Raw genomic sequence first — 27,280 nt, 5'->3', positions numbered from 1 at the left:
AAAGTAAATCCTGGAAAGACAGTTTGAAAATGACCTGAGAGAGTCTCCTGCTTAGCAAGTCGCTTTAAATCCACATCACCTTTATTCATTTAAAACTTTATTTGTTGCAAGTTGCTAATAGGCAGTATAGGTGTGTGTCACAGGTAGGACTTTTGGTTGTGCAGCTTCTCTGATCTGCTGCTGGTAATTGCCCATATCAGCTGTTTGTTTCTGAGGAAAGCAAGAAAACTCCCATCTTGGAGCACACTGTCAAGGCAGACACTGTCCTGTTTCTCAGTGTTGTCAACTTTTTCCCAAAGAACTAAAGTTTTTATTTCGTACATTTGATTATGTGTAACATGCAATTATTGGTATATGTTCATGTCTGAACTCAGATGCTTTTCAACTAGATTGTGTTCAATTCTTTTTTACAATTATCATCTCAATAGATGCAGTCAGTAAACAAAAATTATTTAATTTCCTCATTTTAGAGTTTACAATAATTCACTTTTGGTTTATTTCCCTATGCTCTTAGAGAACAAATCGAACCCTAGTTGATAACTATTTATTTTGTATATTTGTAGCATCAGTTCTGGTATCAGTGTCCCAGCTGAAACTAAATAATCCCAGAATTTCTTTTGAAGTTGTATCTCATTCACCAGATCTTTTTCATTTAAGTTCTTAACTCAGTATTTGGATACGCCATTTTAAGCACAAGCTTTGAAAACTATCAGTGTCCATTAACCATTACAGTGTCTTTATTCAGTATTTTTAAAAATGTCCTTCATGGAAAAAAATACCAAATTGAAGCATAACAGAAAAGGTTCAGTCTTAAAATTATACCACATCCAAATCTTAATATTGAAATAGTCCTAATCTTAGGCGATTCTAGATATTTATTATGAAAAATAAATATAGCTACTTGGGTTTTGGTTTGTTTGGGGGTTTTATAGTATAAGGGCAAGGAAATCCTCATACACCTCTTCAGAGAACAGAAGTTTCCATTCACAGCAGAATGTCTATGGACATCCATTATGTGAAATATATTTAGGAAGGAAATAGTTAAAAACTTGGTTCTACAGAAATTATCACACAAATACAAAAAAAAATATATTTTATCAATGTTCATTCATTCTCCATTAATTCTAGGTCTATGTCATTAAATGTCTTGGCTTTTTTCTCCTGTAGCTATGTTGTTATTCCTATATGTTATATATAGCAGCAGTACCCACAATTCCATTGGGGAATTAACCCTGCATTGTATTAAACGTGTCCAAGCAATTAGCTCAAAGCTTGTTTGTGTTCCAGGGAACTCATATTTCAGAATGGGGTGTGGAAAGGAAAAAATTTACAGTTACACTGTCAGGCCCAGCTAGTTCCTCAAACCAGCCAAGGAACAATGGTGAATACTAAACCATCCTCATACCCTGAATTAATATCCTAAAGAATTGGTGTCCATTAAAAACCTCTTGATGCATTTCTTTCTTACTGAAAATTCCTACCCCTACACAAGTGCTTTTGCGTGTTGAAGGAATATCTTCAACATAGAAAATCCTTAAAGGAAAGAGAAAGGAATTTCCATCTCTCTATCTCTGGACTTTTGGAGTTCAAAAAGTTTCAGAGAAGGAGGTGATTTGGTATTGTTCTGAGTCAATTTGCTGTGACTGAGGAAATGACAAGAAGGAAACTACTTCCCTGTCTCGGGAACCATGTGGTGTTCCAAGATAAGGCAAGCACTTACTAATTCGAGTCCAGAAGCAGGAAATGTGATACATCCATTTCCTTTCAGGCAAACAACACAGTTCCGTGGCAGCACAAAAGCTTTGCTTCTAGTGCAAAAATCTCAAAATTCAGAAAACTGTTGCTCCTCTGTGGACGTACCATTCTGTATTTGCTATTTGGATGTTATGGATAGGAACAGTACTTTTACTCCACTCACATGGCCACCAAAGTTTTGGGGTAAGGATATTGATTTTTTTTTTTCCCAGAATATATTCCTAATGTAGATACAGATATTTGTTGTGGATTGCCTTAAAATATATCTGTATATACTCTCGAGCTCAATCTTGGATGCAAAGAGTAGTGAATAGGTTTTGTATTTCCTGCAGTGATAAGACTGTTTTCCAAATGTTTCTTTGACAAAGTTTTATCATGTTTTTAAATGAATGAAGACAGCAGAAGCTGCCACGGCAAAATTGATTGTTTGTAAAAGTTCATTACTGCAGTCAGTTGAAAAGGTGTCCACCGACTCCAGTCAATAGTCGGACCAGGCAGACATTCTCTACTGCTTAATGGATGTACCTACACAGCAGACATGATCTGTTTCATCTCTTGATGAAAATGGGATAGCAAAGGCTAAATCTGTTTCAACATTTGGCATAAACTCTTCTTCCTCCAGAATAAAAAGTTATTTGTAATTTGTTGTGCTGCCTTATGGTGAGATTTTCCTTATTTTTTTCATTTATTTATATTATACTCAATCTGTATTTCGTTTATTATCTATTATGGCTATTTTCTTTCACCCAAATCTGGGAATAGTTCATAAACTGAAATGTACAGTGTGAGGTGAAAATATATGTTATAATGAAATTCATTCAGGGTAATTAGATTAATTGATTTTATCTTAAAGGATTCCATGGAATTGCTGAGGAAAATCTTTCCCTCCAAAGATTCCTTATGTTGCTTGCTATGTTTAATCTTAACATTTATTAGCAATTAGCTTAGAATTAATTACATATCTGTTTTTCTTTATTGTATTATTGCTATTGAGCAATGATTCCTCCATAAATCTGACCACTATTTAAAACTAAAAAATAATATGCATCAGTGAAATACAATTTCAGTTGCACAGAAGTGCTACTGGAAAAGAGTGGAAAAAAACCATACAAGTGGATGGAAAAAAGTCTTTATTTTTTCTTGTTATGAGGAACAAGAATCTGTTGAATGCCATCTAGGCTTCCTGCAGTCACACATATATTTTCCTACTGAGAGACCACGAAAGAATCACTTTATTTTTGTGTATTGGGCTAAAGAGTAGAGTACTGATACTCTTAGAGTACGAATATTTATCAGTACTCTAAGAGTATCTAAATAGGAGATTACTGATATTTATCTTTGATAAACACTTTGATTAACTGTGGAAAAATTAGAGTTATTACTGTTTCTGAGTCTTTTGTCTGGAGGTTGTCTGCTGGACTCTGAAGAACAACAATCATTCTTTTACAGTGAAGATGGATGTAATTCTAAACTGGCTGTTTCAGAATAAAAACTTGCTTCATTTGACAACACAGAGCAGGACACACCGTATCAGACTTATTGCTGAAAGGGCCAGCACCTCCTTTCATCCTCTTTGCTCACCAGGCTGATCTGACATTGTACCCAGCCCTGACCACATCCCATTTGCTGAAGCTCTGACAGCAGATGAACCTCAGAAACTGGATTTTTTGTGAAAAGCTTTCATGGTTCTTGAAAGGGAAGATGCCTCTCAGATTTTTCTTACTTTTCTGCTAGATTTTAGAGGAGTGAATATAATTTTCTCTCTATTTCCTGTAGGTACATCATGTATGGTAGACTAGGAAGGGTGACTTTATAGCATATGTTCGAAGATGATGACTGACATAAGCTCACTGTATGGAAACATCACTTAAAACAATAGAAGTGCATTTCCTGATACCCTAGAGATACATGACTTGAGGTAAAAAAACAAACAAAACCAAACCTGCACATAATAGATCTAAATAAAATCTAGTTCTTTATTAAATAAGAATGCAGTACTCTGAACTGATTTTTTCGGGCATGGCTTAAAGACTGTTTTCTAAGCCACCCACCATGTAGTACTGTGAATGTTACTACATTACCATGATAAATATCTTCTCCCTGCATGTGTGACTTCTCAGCATCTTCCATGGACTCAGCCAAAGTGTAAACTTCAGCATAGGCACAAAAGTTTGCTGAGAGGGACTAAGTTTGTGAGGAAAAAGTCACTGCTGTAAAAACAGTCAAAGCAACTGATCATAATGATATTTAATCTCTTATGGTTTTATAAATCATCTATTGTCTAACAACTGGTTCCCTATGCTGGAAAATATACAGGCATCCTGTTTTCTGTAGCTGTCCAGTTTCCAGTGATAACTTCACACAATAGCTTCTTAAAAGTGACTCTAAGAATTTTAGAACAATGAACAAACTAAGCTGTCCTCTGCTTGCTTATGTGTGAGCACATATAAATCATTTTAGTGTTGCTCCAGGCCAGTGCAAGCATGTCTTAAGCAGGCTGTTTAGAGAAAAACAAGACATAAGCACCTCAGTATAAGTCATTCTGTGTGAGTTGTCTAAGTAGTCTAAACCCTTTTTCTCATGCAAAGATCTTAAAAAATAATAATATTTTAAAAAATCAGTACAAGCTGATTTTGTAAGTTCTGTTTACAATCAGCGACAGACTGGAGAGTTAATAACTGTAATGCTTAGCTGTAGACCTTCCAGGAATTCTTCTTTGAATTCAGATGCCACCATCATCAATTTGCAGTATTTTTGGAATGCTAAATTATGCAGGAGGAAAACAAAGGAAGCAAAAAACATGTTTTGCTGGCCTAAAGTCACTTCTGCTAGGAAAAGAAAAATATTAAACTGTTCTTCTGTTTTAAATTAATGAGTTTATGATAGAATTCCTGGCCCTGTCAGCAAATGCCCTCTGTGTAATGTGTCATAAGCAAAAAATTTAGATCCTGACTCTCACTTGGCTAGGGCTTTTTCCTACTACAAATGTTTTGCAAAGTTTTTGTAGATATCCATGTCTGTTTCAGATAAGTTGTCTGAGCTCCTGCCAGGATGCAGAAACTCGTTTCTATCAGGTGCCAGCTTCTTTTGTAGCTGCTGCCCACCTCCTTTGCAGTGGGAATCCATGGTATGGTGCTTTGGAAGAGGTAAGAGGAGGAGCACTTAAAGGCAGTCCCTGCTGAACTTCAGCACTGCTGATATCACATTGTAACTGTAGACAGAGAGTCTGGATTATATTTTTTATTACTAGTTTCAAAAGGAGGCTTAATAATAGCTGAGCGAGAAATTCAAGGTTTGATACCCATTCATCAACAAATAATCTCACTTTTTACTGTTTTAATATAGACTTTATTGAGTTCATTTTGATTTATAAGATAACAGTGGGAGCAAAGATGTTTCCACTTAAACCAGGAGTGCATTTCTTGTAATTCCTAAAAGCATTTTCAGTTGCACACAAGTAAATACAATAAATGTCTTCAAGGCAATCCTATTTCTTCAGCATAGATAGCAATATAATTTCAGATCAGGAAATTTAATTTAAATAGTACATTTGATCAATGTGACAGTAGCAGAGAGAAAAAGTGCGAGCAGATTTTAATCAACATTAACTTAGATCCCTAGACCACCCTTCAGTCTAGTTTTACTCCAGTGTCTATTTAAAAATGCAACCTTAACATTTAATAACTTAAAAACATTAGGGACAATTTTTCTTTTCTTGAATCAGAATCCAGGGTGTTATTTGTTTGGTGTGTGGAAATAATGCCATATATCAGCTGGCTTCCAGCATTTTGAGATTGCAAACTGCTTGGCACACACTACAGGCATTATTGCTTGGCCTGATAAGCTACAAATGCACCCATGTTTTAAAATATGTCAACTTTTGCCTAGTCTCTCCCTCAACCCATTGGTGTTCTCCTCATTAAAATGGGTCTGTTTGTTTGAAAGAAGTCAGACCCTGTGCTCTGCTGAAGAGACTGGCATTAGGGATGAGCATATTCTAATGCCTTGTGCTGTGTTTATCATGTTACTGGTGTAGCAATAGTGGTGGTTAAGGCTGTGCATCACTCCCTTTGTGCACTGGAGAAATTCTTGCAAAGGGCAGCACTGGCACAATCAGTATCACAGCTGCTGGGCACTGCAAAGTCCAGCCTAGACAGCCATGGGACATGATTCCTTCCTCGCAGGTAGGAAAAGCAGCATTTGTGGTGGCCTGTGTGGTGCAGCAGTTAAACCTCTTGGCTTACACTTGGATGTCTGTGGGAGCCCATTTCCAGCAGAGCCACTGGCTGGTCTGCCCTCATTCCCTTTGCTCCTGTTCCCATGCTGTGCACATTTTCTACTCACATTTTAGCAGCACCAAAAAGGCTCTGGGCCCTGCTCCAGCTGTCCTGCCGGAGATGTGCACACAGACAGACTGCCGGCTGGAGCCAGCTGTGGAGCACCTGACAGCAGATGTGGCAGTGGGATCTTCTTACAGGCCACTACTGTTCCTATTTTGATGACAGAAAAAGACCAGTGTCTTTGAACCAGAGTGACCCTGAGGGCCTTTATCCTGGCATTGCATTTTATCCTGGCAGAGGACTTCAATAAGCTGACAATGCAACTCCCTTCCTGGCAGAAAGGAGGAAGTAAAGTTGTGACATAGAAACACTTGCAGATGATTTACACCTCTGAAGATTTGTTCTTTGTAGAGAAAACTTTCATGGTTGAACTGGAATAAAGAGGGAGGAAAACACAACAAAATTAGAGCTTTGAATTCAGGTGCTCTATCAACCTTAAGGTCGTATTTCCTGAATTGTTATTATTCTTCAATTCTCTTTTCTCCCTTTTTAAAATCACCCTAAGTGTGCATTCACTCTTCCTGATATTTTAATTCATGGCAATGAGCCAAAATAGAGCAAGATGATTGCAGACACTGCATTGCCTGAAGTTTTTTCTTACATTTTGTCTCTTTGGTTTTATCAATTCTCTGTGATTTGGAAAAAAACCCAGTAATTTTAAAAGTGCAGTATTTGGCACTATATCACACATCATAAGGAATTCAGAGCACAGGGAATAATTTTTTTCCCAGGAGATAGAATCTCTTTCTGCACAGTCTTTGGGTTAGATCACTGATGCCTACAAAAGTTTGGAAATGGGATGTGAAAAAATGAGCTTCTTCCATTTGAAATTATCATACTGGAGTCAGACGACTTCAGATTTTACAGGTTCCTGTGTTGGAAGCAGCCCCGATAGGAGAACAGAGACAGGGAGAGGCAAAATACTTTCTTTCAACCTCATCATACAGCCCAGTTGTAGTGTTTTAGGGAATAATTCCTTACAGTGCCTATCCAAAATAATAGGTTTCTCTAAAATAATAGGTACTCTTAGAAAGCAGAGACCTAAAGCAAGGATAGAGCCTTACAACTGGGGACAATAAATGAAAATTGAATTCCAGTTATAATTGATACTGCCAATTTTTAATTTCTTTAACCTTATTGAGTTTTAGCATTTAGTTAAAATGTTATACAAAAACCAGTTATGATTACCCAGTAAGAATAAAAAAGCAAGTCAAATTCATTAATACATGGTGAATGGGAGGGAAAGGAGCAGAACGATCTAAGGAAATGTAATCAGAGGAAGGAATGCACCATATTGATCTGGTGAAGTCAGACATATCTGAAGAAATATATCTGAGTTCTTTGGTCAGGAGCCTGTACTAAAACCTTTCCTGTGTCACAGCCAGCCATATACATATGTAAAATGCAGTCTGCACACTGAGTCTGTAGCTCCCCATCTGGCATACACTGACAATATCTACAGCAACCATTTTCCTGCTCAGATTTCCCAGAGGGCTTTATCAAGTACTGTTTTAGCAAGTCTGCTTAACACTTGAACCCCAGAGTTTGAATTCTACCTCATCAGGGCTACTGATCCACAGCTCAGGACTTACTTGCAGCTTGGGATTTTAGCTCATGGTCTGTGATATTAAGGGGCTCAAATCATTGAGCAGACATTGAGCAGTGTCCATAATGATGGAGTTGATATGAGAGTTAATTGTGTGCAAACAAACCTTTCTTCTGACTCCTCACCTATCTTTTACAATCAAATAAGTAGCTCAGGCTTCCAGATTTGCAATTATAAATTTCCTAGAGTCATAGTTCTTTATTGCTTGCCTAACCTTTCATCTTCTGACTAAAATTTTTCTCCTTTACTCATTCAAGATGGAGCCTTTAAAAAGGCAAAAATTTTACACGACTCAAGCTATCTTTCTGTACTCTTATGTCTTCTAATAACAAATAGCAGTTTATCTTGCATTCTTATTTCAAAGCCAAGTATATCTACTGATGGTAGAATAAGACCTTGTTTTGAAGAGTGTAAAATCCAAATGCCTTCCTCATTGTTTTATTCTAGTATCAGTCAGTGGCATGTGAATTTGGGCAACCCCATGGATAAGTAGTCTAACACAAAACAGTAAATAATAAGGAGGGATTTCCTAGTTTAGTCAGAAAACTGTGAGAAATCACTACATGAAATGGCCAGGAAAACTGGCTGAAAAATACAGCCTTGTTTCTTAGCCCAGGAGATGTTGGTCAGATGGACTAATTAGAGCAAAATTTCCTTAAAGTATGTGCAAAATGTGTGCATGGTGTGAGTGTATACTAGAAGGTATAGTGCAAGCAGAAGCAGGGAATGCCTATAGACCTTTGTGTCAGTCTTGTGTGGACAGACCATGTGCTTGGAACTGCAGATTTCCAATTCTGTCAAATAAGACACTTGGAAGCATACATGGCTTAGCGGATGTGTAGCTGTGTTGAGTAAAGGCAATGGTGACATAAAGCCTTCTCACACTCCTCCTATCAGAAATTTTTATCAACTTCAAAATGTATTCAGACTCCTGAGCCAGGGTTCTTAACATGGAGAAAAATACCTTTATTCTTCCCAAATTCACTGAGAAATTGAATTGTCTTATTTTCCTACAGGCAACTTGAACTTAGAACAAGCTGGACTCCCTTAAATATGTTTTTGGAAATAGGCATAATGGAAGACAGGGTTTTGCTTGGGTTTCTGGTAGAGAAGATAGATGGTATCAGGTAGAATGGATAGAATGTTTCAGGTCCCTATTTGAAAATCAGAGATAATTTCCCTGTGCTTCTTCATAAGAATGTTCTCAAGAGAAAAATGATGAGGTAAAATATGACACACGATCAGATAGAAAAACATCTCTGACTTTGCAAAGGTTTCCTGTAAACACTCTGATTATTTCAAGTAGATTTAGCTGAGAAGCAGATGTACAACACAGATATAAAATATGATGCATTTAAACAATACTATGAAAGACAGTGAGATCTTTATTTTAATGTTTAATCCTTGAAATGTTTCCCTTCTTATTACCAGCTTTAAATCTAGAGTATCCACATATTCTCCTTCCTGCTCCTCAGTGAAATATTACATGATGCCACAAATTTAATAGTGAAGTTCCAGATTGCTTCACCAGATTGCTTCACCAAATATTTACCTTAAATGAGTAACCTTGTTCATATAGATGAAGAACTATGGCACTGTCCCTGCACACTGAATTTGCAGAAATCAGGGCTATGAAAATCCCATACATCTCAGCAGAGTTTTTAGAATAGGGGCCAGTTTTGCACACACTGTGACGTCAGACAGACCCTGAGAACACAGGTCAACACCAGTAAAATTCAGCTTCACCTATATAAGAACTAAGACAGCCTTTCCCCACCCCCCTCTTGGAAAGGGCTGTAGGATTTTGCATCCTCACAGGCCCAGCAGCATCAGAGTAACTTTTGCTGCATGGCTTCCAGAGCTACAGATATTTCAGTTGCTTTCTTTTCCACTTCAGATGAGATACTGATCTGCATGACAATCCTGTGATAGAGATATAGAAAATATCACATAAGTAAATCACTTATCAAGTGATCAAGTAGTGTGAAGCTGATTTAAGTATGCCACATAATTTGAACAGAAAACATGGTTGCCAGAAAACCTCTAGGGCAAATAAGACCCACACACACCACCTTTCCTCTGCTTCAATCTGTTAAGATCTCTACAAAAAAGACTTTATTGCCCTATCTATCAGGTCAATTTCACCAGAAGATCATCCCCTTTCCACTTCCCCTGGGCTGACTTGGGATGTGTCACAAGGCAGCAGCAGAACAGCCTGGGCCAGTGACTCAAAGAGGACACAGCAGTCATATAAATAGCGGTGATACTGAGAGCAGTGGCAACAAGGGTGTGGAAGATAAAAGACAGCATGTGATGGTGAGGCGTTAGCAATGGCAGCAACTGCATTTGAACATCAGCTCTGCAGTGCCAGCATGACAGAAGTGAATCTTATTCTTTTGTAACACTCAAGGTCCCTGGCTCCTCATCTGAAGCCCTCCAGAAATATTTTCATATAAAAAAAGAAATAAATCCATGATCCATTATGTAATTATAAATGTAGACATTGCTCATCTTCTCCTTCTCATCTTCAAGATATCCCATGTTCCTGTTATCCTCAGCTGTGTTTGGGAAGAGCTGATCTGTATGCAACTTTCCAGTTAGACTTCTTCACATGGCAGTACTGTTTGTTGGAGTGGCCTTGCTTTTTGCTTCAAAAGTCATATACTGTCTTCTGAAGGGCAAGAATTATAAAACTATCCCAAATTTATTATCATTATGTGCATTTTTCTATCAGGTAAAAGATTTGATGAACACATGAAAGTTTTGGCTTCTATTACTGAAGTGAAGGGGACCAAAACAATAGTCAGATATTGAGAAAGTCTGATTGAGAGAGGCTTAGACTGAAAAAGTTAATATGTAAATGCATTCCAAGATCTTATGTGCAAGCCTGTCAGAGAGATAAAAGTAGATACTAATGAGGAACTTATTTTTTTCTTTGCCCTTATTCTGGCAAGACCAAAGAAAAGAATATTATTACTGTAGTTGGATGAAAGCAACAAATTATGTCACAAAGAGAAGAAACCTGTCTTATTCTTGCATTCTGTCTATTTGGAGCACGATTTCTTCCTGGTATATAAATTATTCTTTTAAAGTGAGTCTGTCATCCTCAGGCTGTGTTTTGTGGCATCCCATTACTGCTTTTCTGCTTTACCCACCCCACTATGCAGCCATTGATTTATCAAATGCTTTGCCATCTTTAGCAGGAAGGGCACAAACCTAAGGTAGTACAAAGAAAAGGAAAAGGTTTTTCAGAGTATTATTTAAATAATAATCAAACACACAGCATGCATACATTTTAGCAATTACACCTACATTATTGAGTAATTATATGGTGCTTCTTGTTGTTACATGAGCTGCCAGAAGCATCATTCTTTACCCACCACATGCAGAAATCTGGTCTGTAGGAAACAAAGTCTATTTCTTCTTTCAAGCACTACAACAGGAAATGTTTTGGAATGTGAAAGTGTCACAAACAAAAGCAAATTAGGGCTCTGTGCTCTCCCCAGGACAAATGCCCTGAGGCTGCGTGGTCACCTGCTAGAGCCTGAGAGTGTTCATGCTCACAATTGCTGGTCGGCACACTGTGGGTGCCATGGTCCTGCCTCAGTTCTTCTTGCAGAACTTATTGAAGGAAAATACTCTGTATTTATACACAATTTCCCATGTTACCATTGTAATTTATTTTAAACAGGAGTTAAAGGAGTTTATAATATTTGTTAAAATCTTTATGAGCCATGTGACTGGTTGTGTGTGGTACTACCTCCCTTATACAGAAGATTAATCTGAAGCATGAAGGGGGAATGAAATGTCCAAAATCAAAAAAAGAGAAGCACAAGGCAGCAAAATTCGGGCTCAAGGCTGAATCTTTTTCTTACTAAGATTATTTTCATTTAATAGCCATATCCTTTTGGCTGAAAAAAAAAAAAAAAAAGGAAATTTTGAACTAGTCAGAAAAGACTATCAACATTTATCAACAATTTAATTTTCCCCTGCTTCACAAGGAGGAAGTTTCACTTATACAAAAAATGTACTTATTCTGATTTTGAAAGGTATTGTTCTTATTGTACTGAAGTTTGCACCAAGCAATCTGAAATTATTTTTCTAACACAATTTATTCCCTTCTACTTGAAGAGGCAGGAAATACAATAATTTGATTTTCACATATTGAAGATGAGACAATCATATTTTAAGATTTATCTGTTAAATAACCACAACCAAAATTCCATCAATGATACAAATATATAGAGCATTGTTATGAAATAACATCTTGGAAATTTTCAGCAAAATAAATGGGGGAGAGAAAAAAAAGTTTAATATAATATATAAACTTATTTGGGCTCTGACAAATGCTTGCTGAAGGAAAGAGCCATGGCAGTTTCTGTTTCTCACCAGAGGACTCTGCCTTGCTTCTCCGGCACCTTATTTGCAGAAGAAAATTAATTCCCTATTTCAGACATTTGCTTTCACAGTCCAGCATCCTAACACACACTTATGACCTGTTTCACCATTTGAGTGACATCTGTTAATTTTAAACATTTTGCTTTTAAAAATTATGCTACATCAATAGCATCTCTCTGTTATCTAGGGCAATGGAAGATCAATCAACCCAGCAAACATGTGGCTTCTGTGGGAAGTACATAAGTTATGAAGGCACAATATAAACACAGAAGGAAGCTATTGATGGCTCTGTTAATTGGAAACTGTAGGAATCTGAGGGCAAGGAGGACCTGGGGCAGCCTGGTGCAAATACAGCATCTCAGACACCACTGGCTCATGTGAGACAAGCACAACATCCCACTTCATACTGAGTCTCCAGCCTGGATCATTTGTCCTGGGCCAAGAAGAGTTGAATAATAATGATCAGTGATCCATTAATTTAGAAATTATGTCAGCATTTCTTAGCTTGTGGTTGCACAGACTTTTTATGACTGCTGCCTAATTGGATCCCCTAGCCCACACTGATATAGATGTTCATAGAAATATTTGGTGCACTCTCCCAAACAGACTGATGTTCACCCAGAAAGTACTGGGACAAAGAAAGATCAGGTTTTGAACCTCAGGTAAGTAACTGAAGAGTACAGTACTATCACATATAAACACACTTCTGTGTTCTCAAAATGCTCACTATTACACCTGTTTCCAGAGGAAGACATGCATCAGGAAATTTTTTTTTTTTTTATTTCTGGTTGTAGGTCAGGTATTACTGTAGTGAAAAAAAAATACAGATCACTATTCATGGTCCTTGAATACTTGTTTATTGAATACTTTAGAAAAGTATTCAGCAAAGTTCACAAACAGCTCTTCCTTCCATTTGTTGACTTTGTACATCTTTTTAAATTTTCACCTGAAGAAGGTCCTTGTTTTAGCAATTTCAAAAAATAATGAGATTGTAAATAGAGCAGTAAGCAGTATTTCCAATAATGTCTATTTTTGAACAAATAATGCGGAAGTCAGCTGTCTGCAGAACACACTGTGGAAGTATTTCAAAGGCAGTATGCTATGAGTGAGAGAGGACTCTTTTGGAGAAACTTCACAATTTTGAGCCTCAGTAGATTTGCTTCAGCTTCTGCCAAGACACCATGCTGCACATTTCATTAATTTTATATATGCTAATCATAAAATCATAGAATGGTTTGAATTGGTAAAATCATAGAATGGTTTGGATTGGAAGTGAATTTCAAGATCATCTAATTCCATCTTATCTACCATAGGAAGTGTTACCTTCTAATACCTTACAAATGCATTATGTGCATTCAAAAGGGAGATTAAGAGCTATGGAACTGTAAAGGGGAGATTGCTCCTCTCCTGGGAAACAGATGAGCAGGTTGCACGGGGGGAGGGAGAAAGATTGCAGTGCCAAAAGCAAGGAGCAGAAACAAGGTCTTGCTTCTCAGGTGACAGAAAGGGACTCTTGAGCTCAGAGGGACATGAGCAGAGCTTTCAGCACTACTGCAAGCCCTGCCTTGGGAGCCACTGTGTATAGGATGCACAGGGAAGGCTGAAATGTCACCCTTCTTTCCTAGGGTAGCTAGTGTCTCCAGGCACTCAGAGTGTGCCTTCTCACTCTGAATCTTTTGAAATATTCTTCTCTATATTCTTCTAAGGCTTGGGCTTCCAGTATACTTCCGGGCTTTTGTGGGTTCTTAAAGTAATAACAAGCTTCACCTGAAGCTGTGTCTGGGTAAGGCACTGACTACAGAATTACTGTGGTGGGACTGAGGATGTTTTCTATATATTCCTCACATTCTTCCCAATAACCCCTTAAAATCCTTGTGTAACATTCCACCTCTGAATGTCTTCTTTTTTCTTAAATCTAGGCTACATATTTCAGTATTTCATCCTTAATTTTAAAAGTTTTAGAAAATTCTAAAAGTTGATTGATTTTAAGGTCTGTTCATATATGAGATATTCTCTGGTGTAAATTATTTTAATCAATTAAGTAATAAGTCTAATGTCATATTGTTCTGTGTCAGACTGTGATTTAGTGTTTGATTTAGGTTTATGCAGAGGCCATACAGCTTAGCTGTGCTTTTGTGAAGTGGGCAAGAATGTCTGGCCAGAGGATTGCTCGCTGCATATGCGGAAATGATCAAACTCTATTACTGCTTTTGTTATGCATTAGGAATCACAATGAAACCACATAGTAACAAAGTATGCCTGAAGGAATCTTTGCTTTGTTTTACACAGTTGTGCCAGAGGCATTAAATTAAACATGCTGACATCCCTATCTTAGATGTTTCCTTCTGATTTTTGCAATTACTCTTTATTTGTCATTCCAGTAAAAATCTACTGCCAGTAATATCAAGGGAACATCATTAATTCTGAGTTGGTTTGTGGGATATTGAGATGGCATATTCCACTCCTCTGGCTTTTTATCAGAATATTAGTAACCAAAGCAAATGTACTCTGGTCCATGAAGATCATTCTGGATATCACTGTGGATGTCAAGAAATATGAATTTAAGAATAGACTTAGCCTTATGCTCCTTCATGATCACAGATATTTGCATCAAGGTACAAAACTGTGCAAGCTTTACATCTTTAAACTTCTGCACATTTTTGCTGTGCCTTGGTTTACTTCACTTTCGAAGCCTCTGCAAAAAGCTAGTCCTAAGTGTTTACGGTGATGCAATTCCGAACTTTTCTGGTTTTTGAGGTACTAAGAACATCTCTGTAATCTTCCATTGGAATGTTTTTCGATAGCTTTCTTCTGGCTCCCTGTTTTACCGGAATGAAGGTGGTTTCTGTATAGTTTTGATTTCCAGCGGCAGTTTCCAGCAGAGGGCAATCTTGTTCCTGGATAGTTCCTCATTTGTGAAGTTAACCCTCTGATGAACAACCAGCTCCTCTGCATTTCAAAGGGAGCATTAATCCAAAAGCACGGACTACCTTTTTTTTTTTTTTTAAACTTGTCATTTAATTAATCATTTTTCTCATGCTTCTGGAGCCCGTTTGCTTACCTGATCGATGAAAATCTTAGAAACTTCACAGTTATGTCAGTGTGGACCTTGAGCTGTCATTTATTCTACCTTCTGTTTTCAAGACAGGATTAACAGGATTGACTGATGTTGCTTTTTAAAATCTTTACTGGGGGTGGATGCACTGCATGCCTGGATTATCTATGCTAGTTCTTACCTGTTCTCATAGTTAGAAACAGATTTTTAATTTCCTTTGCTTTATTTTAAACTCAGCACTTCTTATTTTATCTGCTGTGGGGATAAAAAAGCCTGTTATTAAGTGAAGTGGGAGAATTACTCCGTTTCTGTAGAAAATAATCTTGCAGTAGCACAGGCTGAATAAAACATCCCTTTAGCAAGTTTGTATCTGAATGCACAGCTCTGGTATTTCTGGCAGCAACTCTATCTCACTTATTAGTTCTTATGCCTGCGCGGTCTGGTTTTCTTTCAGCTAATTTTCCTCTACAGATTCTGTTTTCTGGACATCACAACTACCTGAACCTATTTGTGCTGCAGCCTGTCCCTCAGTCATCTTACAAGAGTCATGTGTGAAGTTTTCTGAAGTTTTGCCATGACTAAGATCACAGCTGGCTGATATTACGCAGCAACTGATTCATCCACCCAACTGAATCATGGGCTGCCTACAAATGATTAATGAGAGGCTGTTTTGGTAACACAATTAGTGGCAATTGGGAAGATAGCAATATAAACACTTGTCAGATATAAAGAAATTGCTTTTTTGAGCTCAGTATGACAACAGTAGCACAGGAGCTGGCTACTGATACTAGCCCCAGCTTTAAAATGATTTCTTGGAGCTGGTAGAACCAGCACAAAAGATCAAGTATTGCTAATCACTTCAAGCCTTCTGCGGTGCGAAGAAGTGGTGGCTCTTTGGGCCCCAGGTGTACTTCATTTCCAGACTTGCTACCACCTGGGCTGCATGAGGATGAGTAGCTGTGGCCTGTCCAGATTAGAGACGTACATTTGCTATTGTTGAGGAATCCATTCAGTGCAGGTAGCTCGGGGTGCAGATGCAGGCTGTGCTCTGGGGGGCAAGGAGGCTGAGCCCAAGGCAGGAGCCCGTGCATTAAAAAGGGCCCAGGCCCTGCCACAGGATTGAACCCTTCTTGGAGACAGTAGGAGCCTAGCACCCCAGATTTCCCTACCCTTAGACTATGAGGGCATAAAAGTCTAGAGGTTCCTTTGTTCTGGGTCCCTTCTTGGAGGCTAAAGCTATTACTTTGTTATTTAGTTATTGCACCATGATTAAATGATTTTTAGAATCTAGAGTTCTGAGACTCCGCTGTGGGACACCAGAGGTTGAGCTGGTAAGGAGAGCTGGCCTGACTGTGGGGTCAGAGGGTGTAGCTGTGAAAGGGCTTCTGTCCCAGCTCTGGTGGTGTGAGTGTGACTGCCCGAATGGCTCCTGGCTGCTCAGACAGGGAGATGTCCTTAGCACTGGAGCTGTTAGGAAGTTGCTGTGAGTTTGTTCAAACTCTGATGAACCCTGGCTGCTCCAGTCTGGCTTTGCACAGAAGAGACCGTGCTATGATCCTCTGCTTATGACAGCTGAGCCTCGCTTGAAACCTGAGACTCCTCAAAAATAGTGTCTGAACCATAGATACTATCAGGTTAACAGCTTTGTAATATGTGGAATGCAATTCATGCTTTAGTACACTAGCTGGTGCTCTATACTACGCTGAGCAATGGATGAGTGAGGGATGAATTCCCCTCCTGGTTTGCATGTGTTTTATACCTGGTTTTGTCACCGAGCTTTCATTTTGGGAAAGATCATCTTGGTAAAAAAAAGGCTGAGCTGATTTTTTCATGTTTGAAATCAAGCCCTCTACTAGTTACCAAGACTTTTCAGCTTTAGGGCAAGGCAAGCTGAAGTTGTTGGTGCAAATGTGTGTGCATGTAGGGAGAGGAATGCTTACCAACTTAAAGAAGTTTTGAGGAACTGGCATATGACATCACATAAAGGAGAGAGAGCTAGCAAGAAGAGTCTTTTCCATTTCTCTTTCTCCTGTCTTCCTCCACCCTACCCTGGTTCATGCTCTGAGATGCTCTCATTGGGGGTACTGCTTACATGATTTTGAAAGGTGCTAGTCTCTCACTATGGCCAGCTGTAAGGTTTTCCAAAGTATATATTTGTCAGCATGGGGGAAGGAAGATCCTGTGCCCACCTTAATTTTACACCTTGGGGAACTTACCGTAAGGGTATAGGAAATATACAGCTCCCAAGGATTTCCTGAGGTCAAGGAACAAACTCCTATCGCAGATCAGCTCATTGCAGCCAGAGCTGAAGGCAAGAGAGAGATTCCGTGGGAAAATGAATCCCCAACACAAATGTCTTTTGAATTCAAAGGGATGTCTGATGTGAAAATGAAACTCACAGAATTAAAAAGTTGTCCTGGTATGTCTGCAAGAATCCTGCAAGCCTACATGATAGAAGTAGGATACTCTATCACAAAAATCAATATGAGACACTGAAATAGGTTGGCATTGTGTTACTATTTTTCGGTGAGGTAAACCCAAAGGGAGGAAGAAGAGAACACAGTACACTTCTGACAAGACTTACTGATTGGTACGAGCCACCTTTGGTTGACTGTGCTTCAGATGTCCAGGCCAGATGGGAAAAAATTTTCAGGGGCCAGTACTGGGAAAAATATCTTATCAGCCAGTCTGTCATCACATGTTACTGTGTCTAAATTGTGTCTAAGTTTCTCCAGTGTGGATTCTGTCAGGAGATAAACACTTGCCAGAAGTTATTGATTTGATAGGATATATGCTATCCCTTAATATATATAGTTCATGGAAAGTTATGAAATTTTTAAAGAAAGCTTCAATGACCAAGAAAAAGTTTTGCACAGCAGATGCAATAATCCCCTGCACAAACCTGTAATACCACATTTCCATAACATTGCGTGCAGAAACTAGAGATGAGGAAACAGAGAAACTTCAGAAGAATTGCCTCATCTGGATAGATGTTGGGCTGACAAATGTGCTGACTTGATGTTCAGATCTGGGGGTAACATTTAGAAGTTATGGATGTTACTGTGAGTTCTGAAATCCCACCTTTTTTGTATGGTCATTTGCAAGTCCCACAGATAGAAAAGTGGCTAAGATATCCAATTGCTTTTTTACCTTAGCCTTTCATTTCTGACTTTGTACCTCAAAGTCTGTCCTGCATTGTTGTTAAAAGCCTTTGTTCTTCACCTCAGCTGGTGTTACAGGTGAGAGTGGAGAATTGACTGAGGTGAGCTATCAAATCTTTTCCATTGTGGCATAATCAAATAAGGCAGGCAGTATGAGCAGTCTGAGAAACATACAGATCAAAAGATATTTAGGGGACTGGGCCCTGGGTAGTTGTTGTTATTATCAGCATCCCTAACTTTTCCCCAGATCTTTCTTTTTACTTTTTTCCTTAAAAGCAGAGGACAGAACGGCAGACACAGCTCTCAGGAAACCGTGAGTTATTACAATGGCCCCTTGGGAGACGCTTTGTATCAGTGTCATCCTGACTCCCCCGAAGGCTAGCTCTGCTCTGGCGCTGCCCAGATTAAGGAAGAGAAAAACAATTTGGTGAGGGCCAGCTGTTCCACTCAAAATCCCAGGTGCAGCAAGTCCCACTCTGCCTTTGATCTTTTTCTCTGTTTGATAATATTTTCTTCGATGTACCTCAGGGCTGTGATTGTTGGACATTCTAAAGAGAAAATCAATGGGCATAGATTTACAATTCTACAATATAAGGTTTTAGAATGGAATTACATTTCTGTGATATTCATCCTCTGCAGGGAGTAAGCAAAGAACGAGTTTTGCCCAATAGTGACCCACAGTTCCAACTGAATTTAGTGAGATTTTGGGAAGAGAAAAAATGAAATGTCTGTAACCAATGGGTCTAGTGATATTTCTGTAATAAGAACCAAGGGTGTTAAATGTAGGTACAAAGGGAAAAGAGAGCATATGGAGTCCTGACAACTGAAATAGTCAGTGTAAACCCAGCTGTGCTTCATCAGGGAATAATTTGACCCTCGATTTTTCCATCATATATGGAGATGGAGAAATAAAAGGACTAAACAAGTTAAAGAAAATGACGCCATCATCCAAAGGGATAATTGTCTGTGCTGTACCTCCAGCACAGGGGAACAGCACGTGGGAAGGACTGAAGAGCTGCACTCAATACTTTTGTCAATTCCCCTATCTGCTTTTAACAGTGTGAAATTCTGGTTAGATTGTGCAGGTGGTACAAATCATGACTCAAGAGATACAGGAACAAATCCTCACCGTGGTGCAACCCCAGAGCCAGGTACACTTGTGCTGCTTGCTGTGTTTCTGCTTACACTGGTGGCTGCTGAACCCCATGGAGATCCCCTTTGCCAGCTGAGAGCCCAAAGAGTTGCAGGGATATCCAGTGGCAGCACAGAGCCCTGTGCCTGGGGAATTCCTTGGCAGCTTCAAATATAACCCAAGTAGCATTTGAGCTGAAGTGCAGAAGAAATGAGCACAAGAAAGGATTATTTCTTGCTCCGCTTTCCCATAGCCACGCAGGGACAGCAGTAGTGCGTGGGAAGTGCTGTCTTCAGGACTCCCCCTGGGGTTTATTCAACTGGAGGTCACCAAGTCCTGGCTCTCCCTTCCCACCTTTGGGAGTATGAGTAGGATCTTGCAGTAACATAATGTATTCAATCTATTAAAATGGTATAATAAGCTATTCCTGACCAAAAGGAGCACAGTAAGTCCTGCTGTGTCTCTAAAGATGTTTTATAAAGGGCAGAATCACACTGAGCTTGTAAGAAGAAGGCTACTGATAAGTGATCTGATCTGAAGCCAAGAGTTGTAGAGCAGGATGCTGCCTGTGGGCTCTTGCAGAAAGCAGACAGGGCAGTCACCCTTTGTCTTCAGTGTGTCCAGTCAAAAGTTTTTGAGTTGTAGAAATGAGAGCTTAAAGAAAATTTGTCTTTTAGGGTCAAGACTGATCTGTCTTGGAATGAAAGGGCACCAAAGTGCTCCTGAGAGGGAGCAGTCCCCTGCAATAATATCCAATGCATTATCCTTGCCAGTCTTCATTTGGAAAGGATAATGTTATGAGCCTACCTGAAAGCAGAGGTTACAGGCCAGGAACAGTAGGATTGTGAGCCTTCCAAGTATGAATCACAGCACGAGCAATTTTTCCCTGAAGGGAGAAGAGTAAGAAGGTAGATAAGGAAGATAATTATGACTGCTTCCTAAAGTGCAATTAACCAATAAATATGTACATTTCTTGTACTGGAAGCAAAGATAATGTTTCTTTCCCCTTTCCTGAAGTGTCTTGTCCTAAGCTAAGAGCTGACTTGAAAAAATCTGTTCCAGGGTGCCAGTACTGAGGTGCCTCTGTCTGCAAGTCAGTCCTGCCTGGCACCTCTCCTCCCTCTTCATGGTGTGCTGGCTGCTCTCCATAGGCATCACTCTCAGGCTGCTCACTCTCCTTGCATCCTCAGCGCCTGCTTTGGCCAAGTTCCACAACTCAGATGCACTGTCATTATTATAGGGCTTGGGAATGACTGTACAGCACCATAAATTCAGGGGAAACTCTTTAGTGGCTGCTAGAAAATTCTGAGCCTAGTCTCAGCTCACATTTTCTGGCGTCTAATGTGTGCATCCCAGTCCTGGAGTTAATACCTTCTGTCTGGCACAGTGTTATTGGGCCTGCTGTTCAGTATGCTCTAGGAGTTACTCACCTTCCTCTATCTAATGAACACATTTTGCTTTCTCACAAAAATGCTTCACAAATATGAGAGAACAGTACAGACAGAACAAACATGGTTCAAGGTGTCCCATGGATATTTTTTTGCTTATCCCCTCTTTGCTCTACCAGTTGTCAACATAGTGTTCCTTCTTGTTTTAGATCCAAGCCCTTCTTGAATTTTGAGAGGATCTATAAAGGTTTTGCATTTATTTCAGCCTTATCCAGGATTACAAGTATATCTCTGGACTTTTTACAACAGCAATAATGCTGGTGCTCAGTTGCAAACCGAGTGAAGTTTTCTGAAGTAACTGTCCTCTTCTTAGAAATATACAAAGAGAAAGCACATCTCTCCATCCTGTGAGACTGTGTGCAAAACAATCCTAGCCATCAGTTTTGTTTTGCTGTTTGCTTTTTTTCAGATCCTGTAGGCCTTGAAAACATTTCTAAAAGAGCTAGAAATTTACTTTTCTTAATGGCATATTAATCCATCATTAAATGGTTCATTGGGGATAGGAAATATTAAAGAGACTTAGTATTACAAATGGCTATCTCTGGCCAAAATTATTTAGGATGTAGTCACTTACATTAATTACTGTGAGAATTTAAACTATCTGTTGCTCAGCAGTAAAAGGCTAGGAAGTGTTCTCATGTTGTAATAAATACAGAGCTTACTCCAGTAAGAGCATGGCAGAGGGTACATCGCTGTCTTAATAGGTGAGTTTGCAAACACGTACACACAGAACATAAAGGTCTATGACAGAAGGACCAGTCTGCATAAATCCACACCTCCTATTGCCCAGAGAAGGAAATACTTGGCAGTTTTATAACACTTGGAGCTGGTGAGTGGCTGATTCTGGGAAAGGCTGAAGACTTTCCTTGCCTTGGAAACTGATATTAAATATACGTTATTTTCTGGACGTTGTTGAATTATGCAAATTAAACAAGCAACCAAAAAAAACCCCAACAACACCAAAACAACCCCCAAACCAAACCAAAACACTGAAACCACCACAACAACCCCCAAAACCCCACAAAACACCAAAATACTGTGTAGTAAGAGCACCCTCAACTGTTGTGTTTGTGTTGTGAAGTTCATGTGTTACTAAGACCTAAGGGCCATTTCATCTTTTAAGGAGGTTGACGTTTTAAATTAATTGTCTTGCAGGAATATCGTTTAGAGTTACTTCATTAACTTTGACATTAATTTTTGCTGTATTTCAGAGCAGATAACAATAGCCTTCACAGTGTCCATGGTGATTGGACTGGTGATTGGAGGGATCATCTGGGCATTTTTCACCTGCCTGTCCCGTCGCAGAGCCAGTGCCCACATCTCCCAGGGGAGCCCCTCATCCTTCAGCCGTCGGTCCAGACCCTCCTCCCACGGCCACGCTGCCGGCAGGACTGGATTTTACCGCAACAGCAGCTGTGAACGCCGGAGCAACCTCAGCCTGGCCAGCCTCACCTTCCAGCGGCAAGCCTCCTTGGAGCAGGCCAACTCCTTCCCCAGGAAGTCCAGCTTCCGTGCATCCACCTTCCACCCTTTTCTGCAGTGTCCTCCCCTGCCCGTGGAGACGAACAGTCAGCTGATCACCCTCACTCCCACAAACACCACCACAACCCTTGTGGCAAGCACCACCAACAGCTTGAGCCGACCTGAATTCCACTGGTCTAACAACAACCTCCGCATCTGCCACTCCACGCAAACCCCACCTCCCGCCTATGAAACCATCATAAAAGCTTTCCCAGAATCCTGAGCTTTGTCCTTGCTGCAAACACACATGTGCATCTTAGGAGGAACCTCAATTATCTCAACAATTTTCTGTGCATGATGAAGATCTCCAAGAAGTCTCTGTCTGCAGCTTCAGAGGGGACATACTTTGCCAAGAGGCACTGAGAAGTGATTTTATGGAGCCCAACATCCCACTGCCTGAGAGATCACTTGTCTGTGCACTGCTGGCTTTTATTTACTGCTCTGCTGTATGCTTGCATATTTATAGTGTTGTATCTTTAATTGCAGCCATGGTCTCTTTATTTTAGAGGGAAAAATGCTGCCACATAAAAACAAAATAATTTCTTGAAGAAACATGATACTAGAAATTATGATATACACAGCACATCAATGCAAATGTCACTGTTCCTTTTTTTGTTTTAAGAAGTTTTGATTTCACATGTTTTTGTTACATTTTCGGAGAGTACCTCCTGTTACACACTTTCTTGCCATAACCCCAGAAGAGCTTCAGTTTGAGGGACTTAGATGCAGACCTCATAGAGGATGCAGGCCTGGCTGCTGTAGACATCCTGCTCTGTTGATTGCAAAGATCTGCTCTGAAAAGACTCCATATTGGGGATGCTTGTTTCAAATTCCCCACAGTGTGGGAAAAAAGTTGTGAAGTATATATAGCTTCATGAACAAATTTTGAACATACTAAATGCATGATAACAATTATAAAGGCTTTACTGTCAGCAGCCAGCAGAACAGGTAGTCATGTTTTAATACCCACTGAGGCTGTATGGGCAGAGCTCTTTGTGTTTCATTTTTCTAGCTCTGGCTATCCAGATAAGCAGTATGAATGACAACTATTTTTTAATTAAGTTTCATGATTTCCTATGGGATTAGTCATTTCCTTATTTCAAATGTTTTTTCTCAAACTGTACCAACGTTTAATTCTTTCTTTTATTCACTGAAATCTTGTCTTTCACTAAAACAAGATTTTAGACATCTGTGGCTGAATACAGGGATTGTATAATGAATTGGGATATGAAGATAAAGATGAAGTATTTAGTTGAGGCTTACATGAATTCTTGACTTTTATATGTGTGTCATGTCAAGCTAAACCCTGGCTTAGTGGAGACTAATTGCAGTGATATGACAAATGTTCAGGATTTGGAAATAACAGACAAATGGGACCCAAATTAAGTCTTATTGTATCAGTTTCCTGTTAAATTTTTCATGTTCAAATTAAGGGTAAAGAATTTCCACAAGTAGAGGAGCTGTCCACACTCCACATTGCAAATATGCTTGCTGTTTCTGAAAGGCTTGGGCAATACTGGCCTCAGGACTCCTGATTCTGAGGGGGCTTCTGCAGGGAGAACAAGTTCTTGTCTCTCTTCTGGGAGAGACAAAGATTCAGCAGCTTTTGTGAATGGGCAAAATGCTTAACATCTCCCAGATTTTCCAGGCTTTTGGAGACTGGCAGCATGCATCCCTTTGCTGAGGTAACATCACTTGGGATACTCTAGCAGTGATCTCTGATCCACAGTATTCCAGCCCAAGATCCACCCATTCACAAATAATGCTAAAAACATTGAGCTTACAAGCAATATTTACTGTAAACAACAAGTATTCCTTATTGTAAAGGCAAATTATTTTGCATACTATTTGCTGTCTGGATTTCATTGTTTTATTTTTAGTGTGCAGCACATCTGGAGACATGTATGTCATTGCTAGAAGAACAACCATTTACAGAGTTTACAGAGCATTTCACTATGGGCACTATGGTTCTAGCACACCCAGAACTTGCTGATAAGATTGCAACACTGCATTTGGTTGATCACAGGTTACAGACTCAAAATAACAATTCTCTGAAGAAAGAAAGAAAGTTATGCTTTTTCATTCATTAATAATTTTTTTTTACATTTTGAATTTTTCTGAGTCTATGAATTTCTTTGCATGCAAAAAAATGTTCAAAGTATCCTTCCTATAGAATAGGTGATGCAGCCTATTCTAACCTGCCTACAAAAAGTAGAATTCAAGAATGCTCCCTTTGTTTAGTGGGTTTTATGGACTGTGGAAGGGACAACTTACCCTACCAGCTCTGTACCCAGCGTGCACCCAGCTGGCCAAAACTGCTTGTTCCTTGAGAGTGAAATCATTTTAGATGAGTAAATTTTTACTTCTGGATTGTAAGTGCACGTTACATGACAGTAGAACTTTCCACAGCACAATTATTACACAATTATTACTTGTATTATACTGTATTTAGTAAACATTGTAAAGAGGGAAGCTTAAATGCACTGTACTTTTTTTCCTCCTGAAATCTTCACTGGATATTGAAACATTTCTTATGTGCCCTGAATTAGGGAGACTAAAAAACCACGTTTGGTGCATAGCCAATATGACTGTCAGAAGCCTAAAACTTGTTTTCACATCTGAAAGAAATGTTTTGCAAGCATTCAGGAAGCTTCAGAATGTGGAATAAAGTTAGATCCTATAATCTTAGGCTCATGTTTTTTCTTAATGATGAATATGGTGATTTGCATAAAAGATCCTTTAAAAGGAAGAGTATTATCTTTAATTATGCAAGGTGATACAGTTAGAAATGTGAATGAGGACTCTCTCCTTCCTTTGCTTCTGTGGGGAAACACCCCAGAACTGAAGATGTTATTTGAAGTCAGGGTCAGAATTTACCCTGTGAGGACAGCTTCAAAGGATTACAAGTGAGAAGGTCTCTCACAAATAACAGTGCTTACAGGTTTTAAATCCACTGCTTTTAAAGTACTTCAGCTTCAATTCACATTGTGTTTGAGCAAATGCTTGCTTTAAGCGAAAGGGCAATCACTATAAGGTTCATGCTTAAATGGACTCATGCACATTTTATTGCATTAGGACCAAAGCACACTGCACAGGACCAACCTCCAAATTAGCACTCGGATTCAGGAATCATTGTGTTTGATAAGCAAAAAATATTATATTTGCTTGATGAAATAATCTTTTATTTCAATTTAAAATACTAGAAAGAGGAGCTGAATTAAAACAGCATGTTACGGCAGATTTCAAGATTTCAGAGCATTCACAAGCATTAATCGAACTTGACAATTATTTTGCGTGTAATACAAATAAAATGGTGCTACCAGAATCACATAGGGACTGATAGGCATAACTTTGATCAACATCCAGATATCCTGACACCTTGTTCTGAGTAAGTAGAACTACTTATTCTCTTCATGAAGAGAAATGCTATCCTGTTATTGTCCATGTCCACAAAAAGTCACTCCAGTTATGAGTTCATACAGAAGGCAGGACTTGACAGCTCTTTGTCAGAGAATGTTTATGTTCTACCTTATTTACAAAAGTTGCTCATGCTATATTCCTTGACCTTGCATCACTGAAGAGCTGCTGACCACCCCTTTGGACAGCTGCTGATGACCATACTGTAACACACTGAACATGCAGTATTCTTGCCAAATCACATTTTAAAGTTAATTTGTAATTTATCATGAAGCTTTTGAGTCATCTCAAAATCCATTCTTAAGTATAAACTGAAAACTATGCTCACTGGAAATGCCGTCCCAAAGGTGAAATGACACATGCCAGATCCCTGACCTATAAGCATTTGATAAAATTAGGTGATGTCTATGATGCAGTACAGCTTCTGGAACAAAAAAAAGAGAAAGAAAACACTAATTGGAAATTTACCTCTGCCAAGTCCAGAGCAGACTAAAGAAGAAGGCATTGATATAACTTCAAAATACTGGGATCAATATTTTAGAAACTACACTTACAAAGTCTTAAAACTCAAGGAAAATATCTGTACCTTTTTGTATTCATTTGGGTCTCTTAATAAAAGTGAGTTTTTAAAGGGACTGAGTATTTGGAGTTCCTGTATGATTTAGTTTGGATATCTAGCTTTCTGAATGCCAAAAAGGATGAAAAGATCCAAATATCTTTTTCAATCTAATATTAATATTGGCCATAACTCTCTCAGTATTTTTCAACCAGCTGGTCTAGAGTGTTCTGAGAAAACTACTGCAGCACTCAATAGGTGAACCACTGCTGGCAGCAGCTCTTTTTGAAGCACACAAAGCAGCAGTCTCACACTGTAGCAGCAGCAATGCCAGTGACTCCACTACAGATCTCTGGCCTCACTGCCAGGTGGGGTCTGTGCCTTATTCTATGCTTTTGCCCTCAAACAGTTTGCAGGTTAAGGAAACAACTCTGGAGGAGTCTGGTTTGTGAGTCTTGTTTCCGCTTTTGACTTCTGTGAAGGCTTTTGGCTTCCATCAGGTTTCTGACGACACCAGTGCATGACTGTGGCAACGCCTGATGGGCATGGGCTGGATTGAGGAGCTATTTCAGTGAACATGTTTCCTGTCTGCATTCCCGGAGACATTCTGCATCAGAGACATGTTTTCATCTATTTAGCAGCAGAATCAAGTGATTGTGTGCTGAGGGCTGTGAAGGAGCAGTTGCCCTATTTTAGAGCAAGGAGTTCTTTTAAACAAGAGTAGCTTAATCATGAAAGGGATTACGCACAGTGATGGGACTGAGATAGCAGGAAATTGGATTTGCTGATTTAGGACATAACTGTCTGATGTGCCTATGACTAGGAGCAGTATGGAAAGGCACTGGAATGCAAAATTATTCCTGTCTAGTTCATGTGGGACCTGCATCCATA

The 27,280-nt window shown here is 39.2% G+C and overlaps 1 protein-coding gene across 1 annotated transcript; it reads left to right on the top strand.

The window, feature by feature from the left end:
- The first annotated feature begins 1,673 nt into the window (after positions 1–1,673).
- Positions 1,674–26,468, top strand: MYCT1 (MYC target 1). Its single transcript, XM_005488111.4, has 2 exons — positions 1,674–1,938; positions 22,107–26,468. The coding sequence occupies exons 1-2, from the start codon at positions 1,689–1,691 to the stop codon at positions 22,637–22,639; spliced, it is 783 nt and encodes a 260-aa protein (XP_005488168.2). The 5' UTR covers positions 1,674–1,688; the 3' UTR covers positions 22,640–26,468.
- The last annotated feature ends 812 nt before the right edge of the window (positions 26,469–27,280 follow it).

This window comes from Zonotrichia albicollis, chromosome 3, assembly GCF_047830755.1.
Source record: "Zonotrichia albicollis isolate bZonAlb1 chromosome 3, bZonAlb1.hap1, whole genome shotgun sequence".
In the NCBI taxonomy this organism is placed as follows: Eukaryota; Metazoa; Chordata; class Aves; order Passeriformes; family Passerellidae; genus Zonotrichia; species Zonotrichia albicollis.
The sequence above is the reverse complement of the archived record's forward strand: the minus strand, read 5'-3'. Positions and strand labels throughout refer to the sequence as shown.

Coding starts and splice junctions, on each gene's coding strand:
- MYCT1 (XM_005488111.4), top strand. CDS start 1,689: ATGTGGTGTTCCAAGATAAGGCAAGCACTTACTAATTCGAGTCCAGAA. Junction 1,939..22,106: donor ATGGCCACCAAAGTTTTGGG/GTAAGGATATTG, acceptor GCTGTATTTCAG/AGCAGATAACAATAGCCTTC.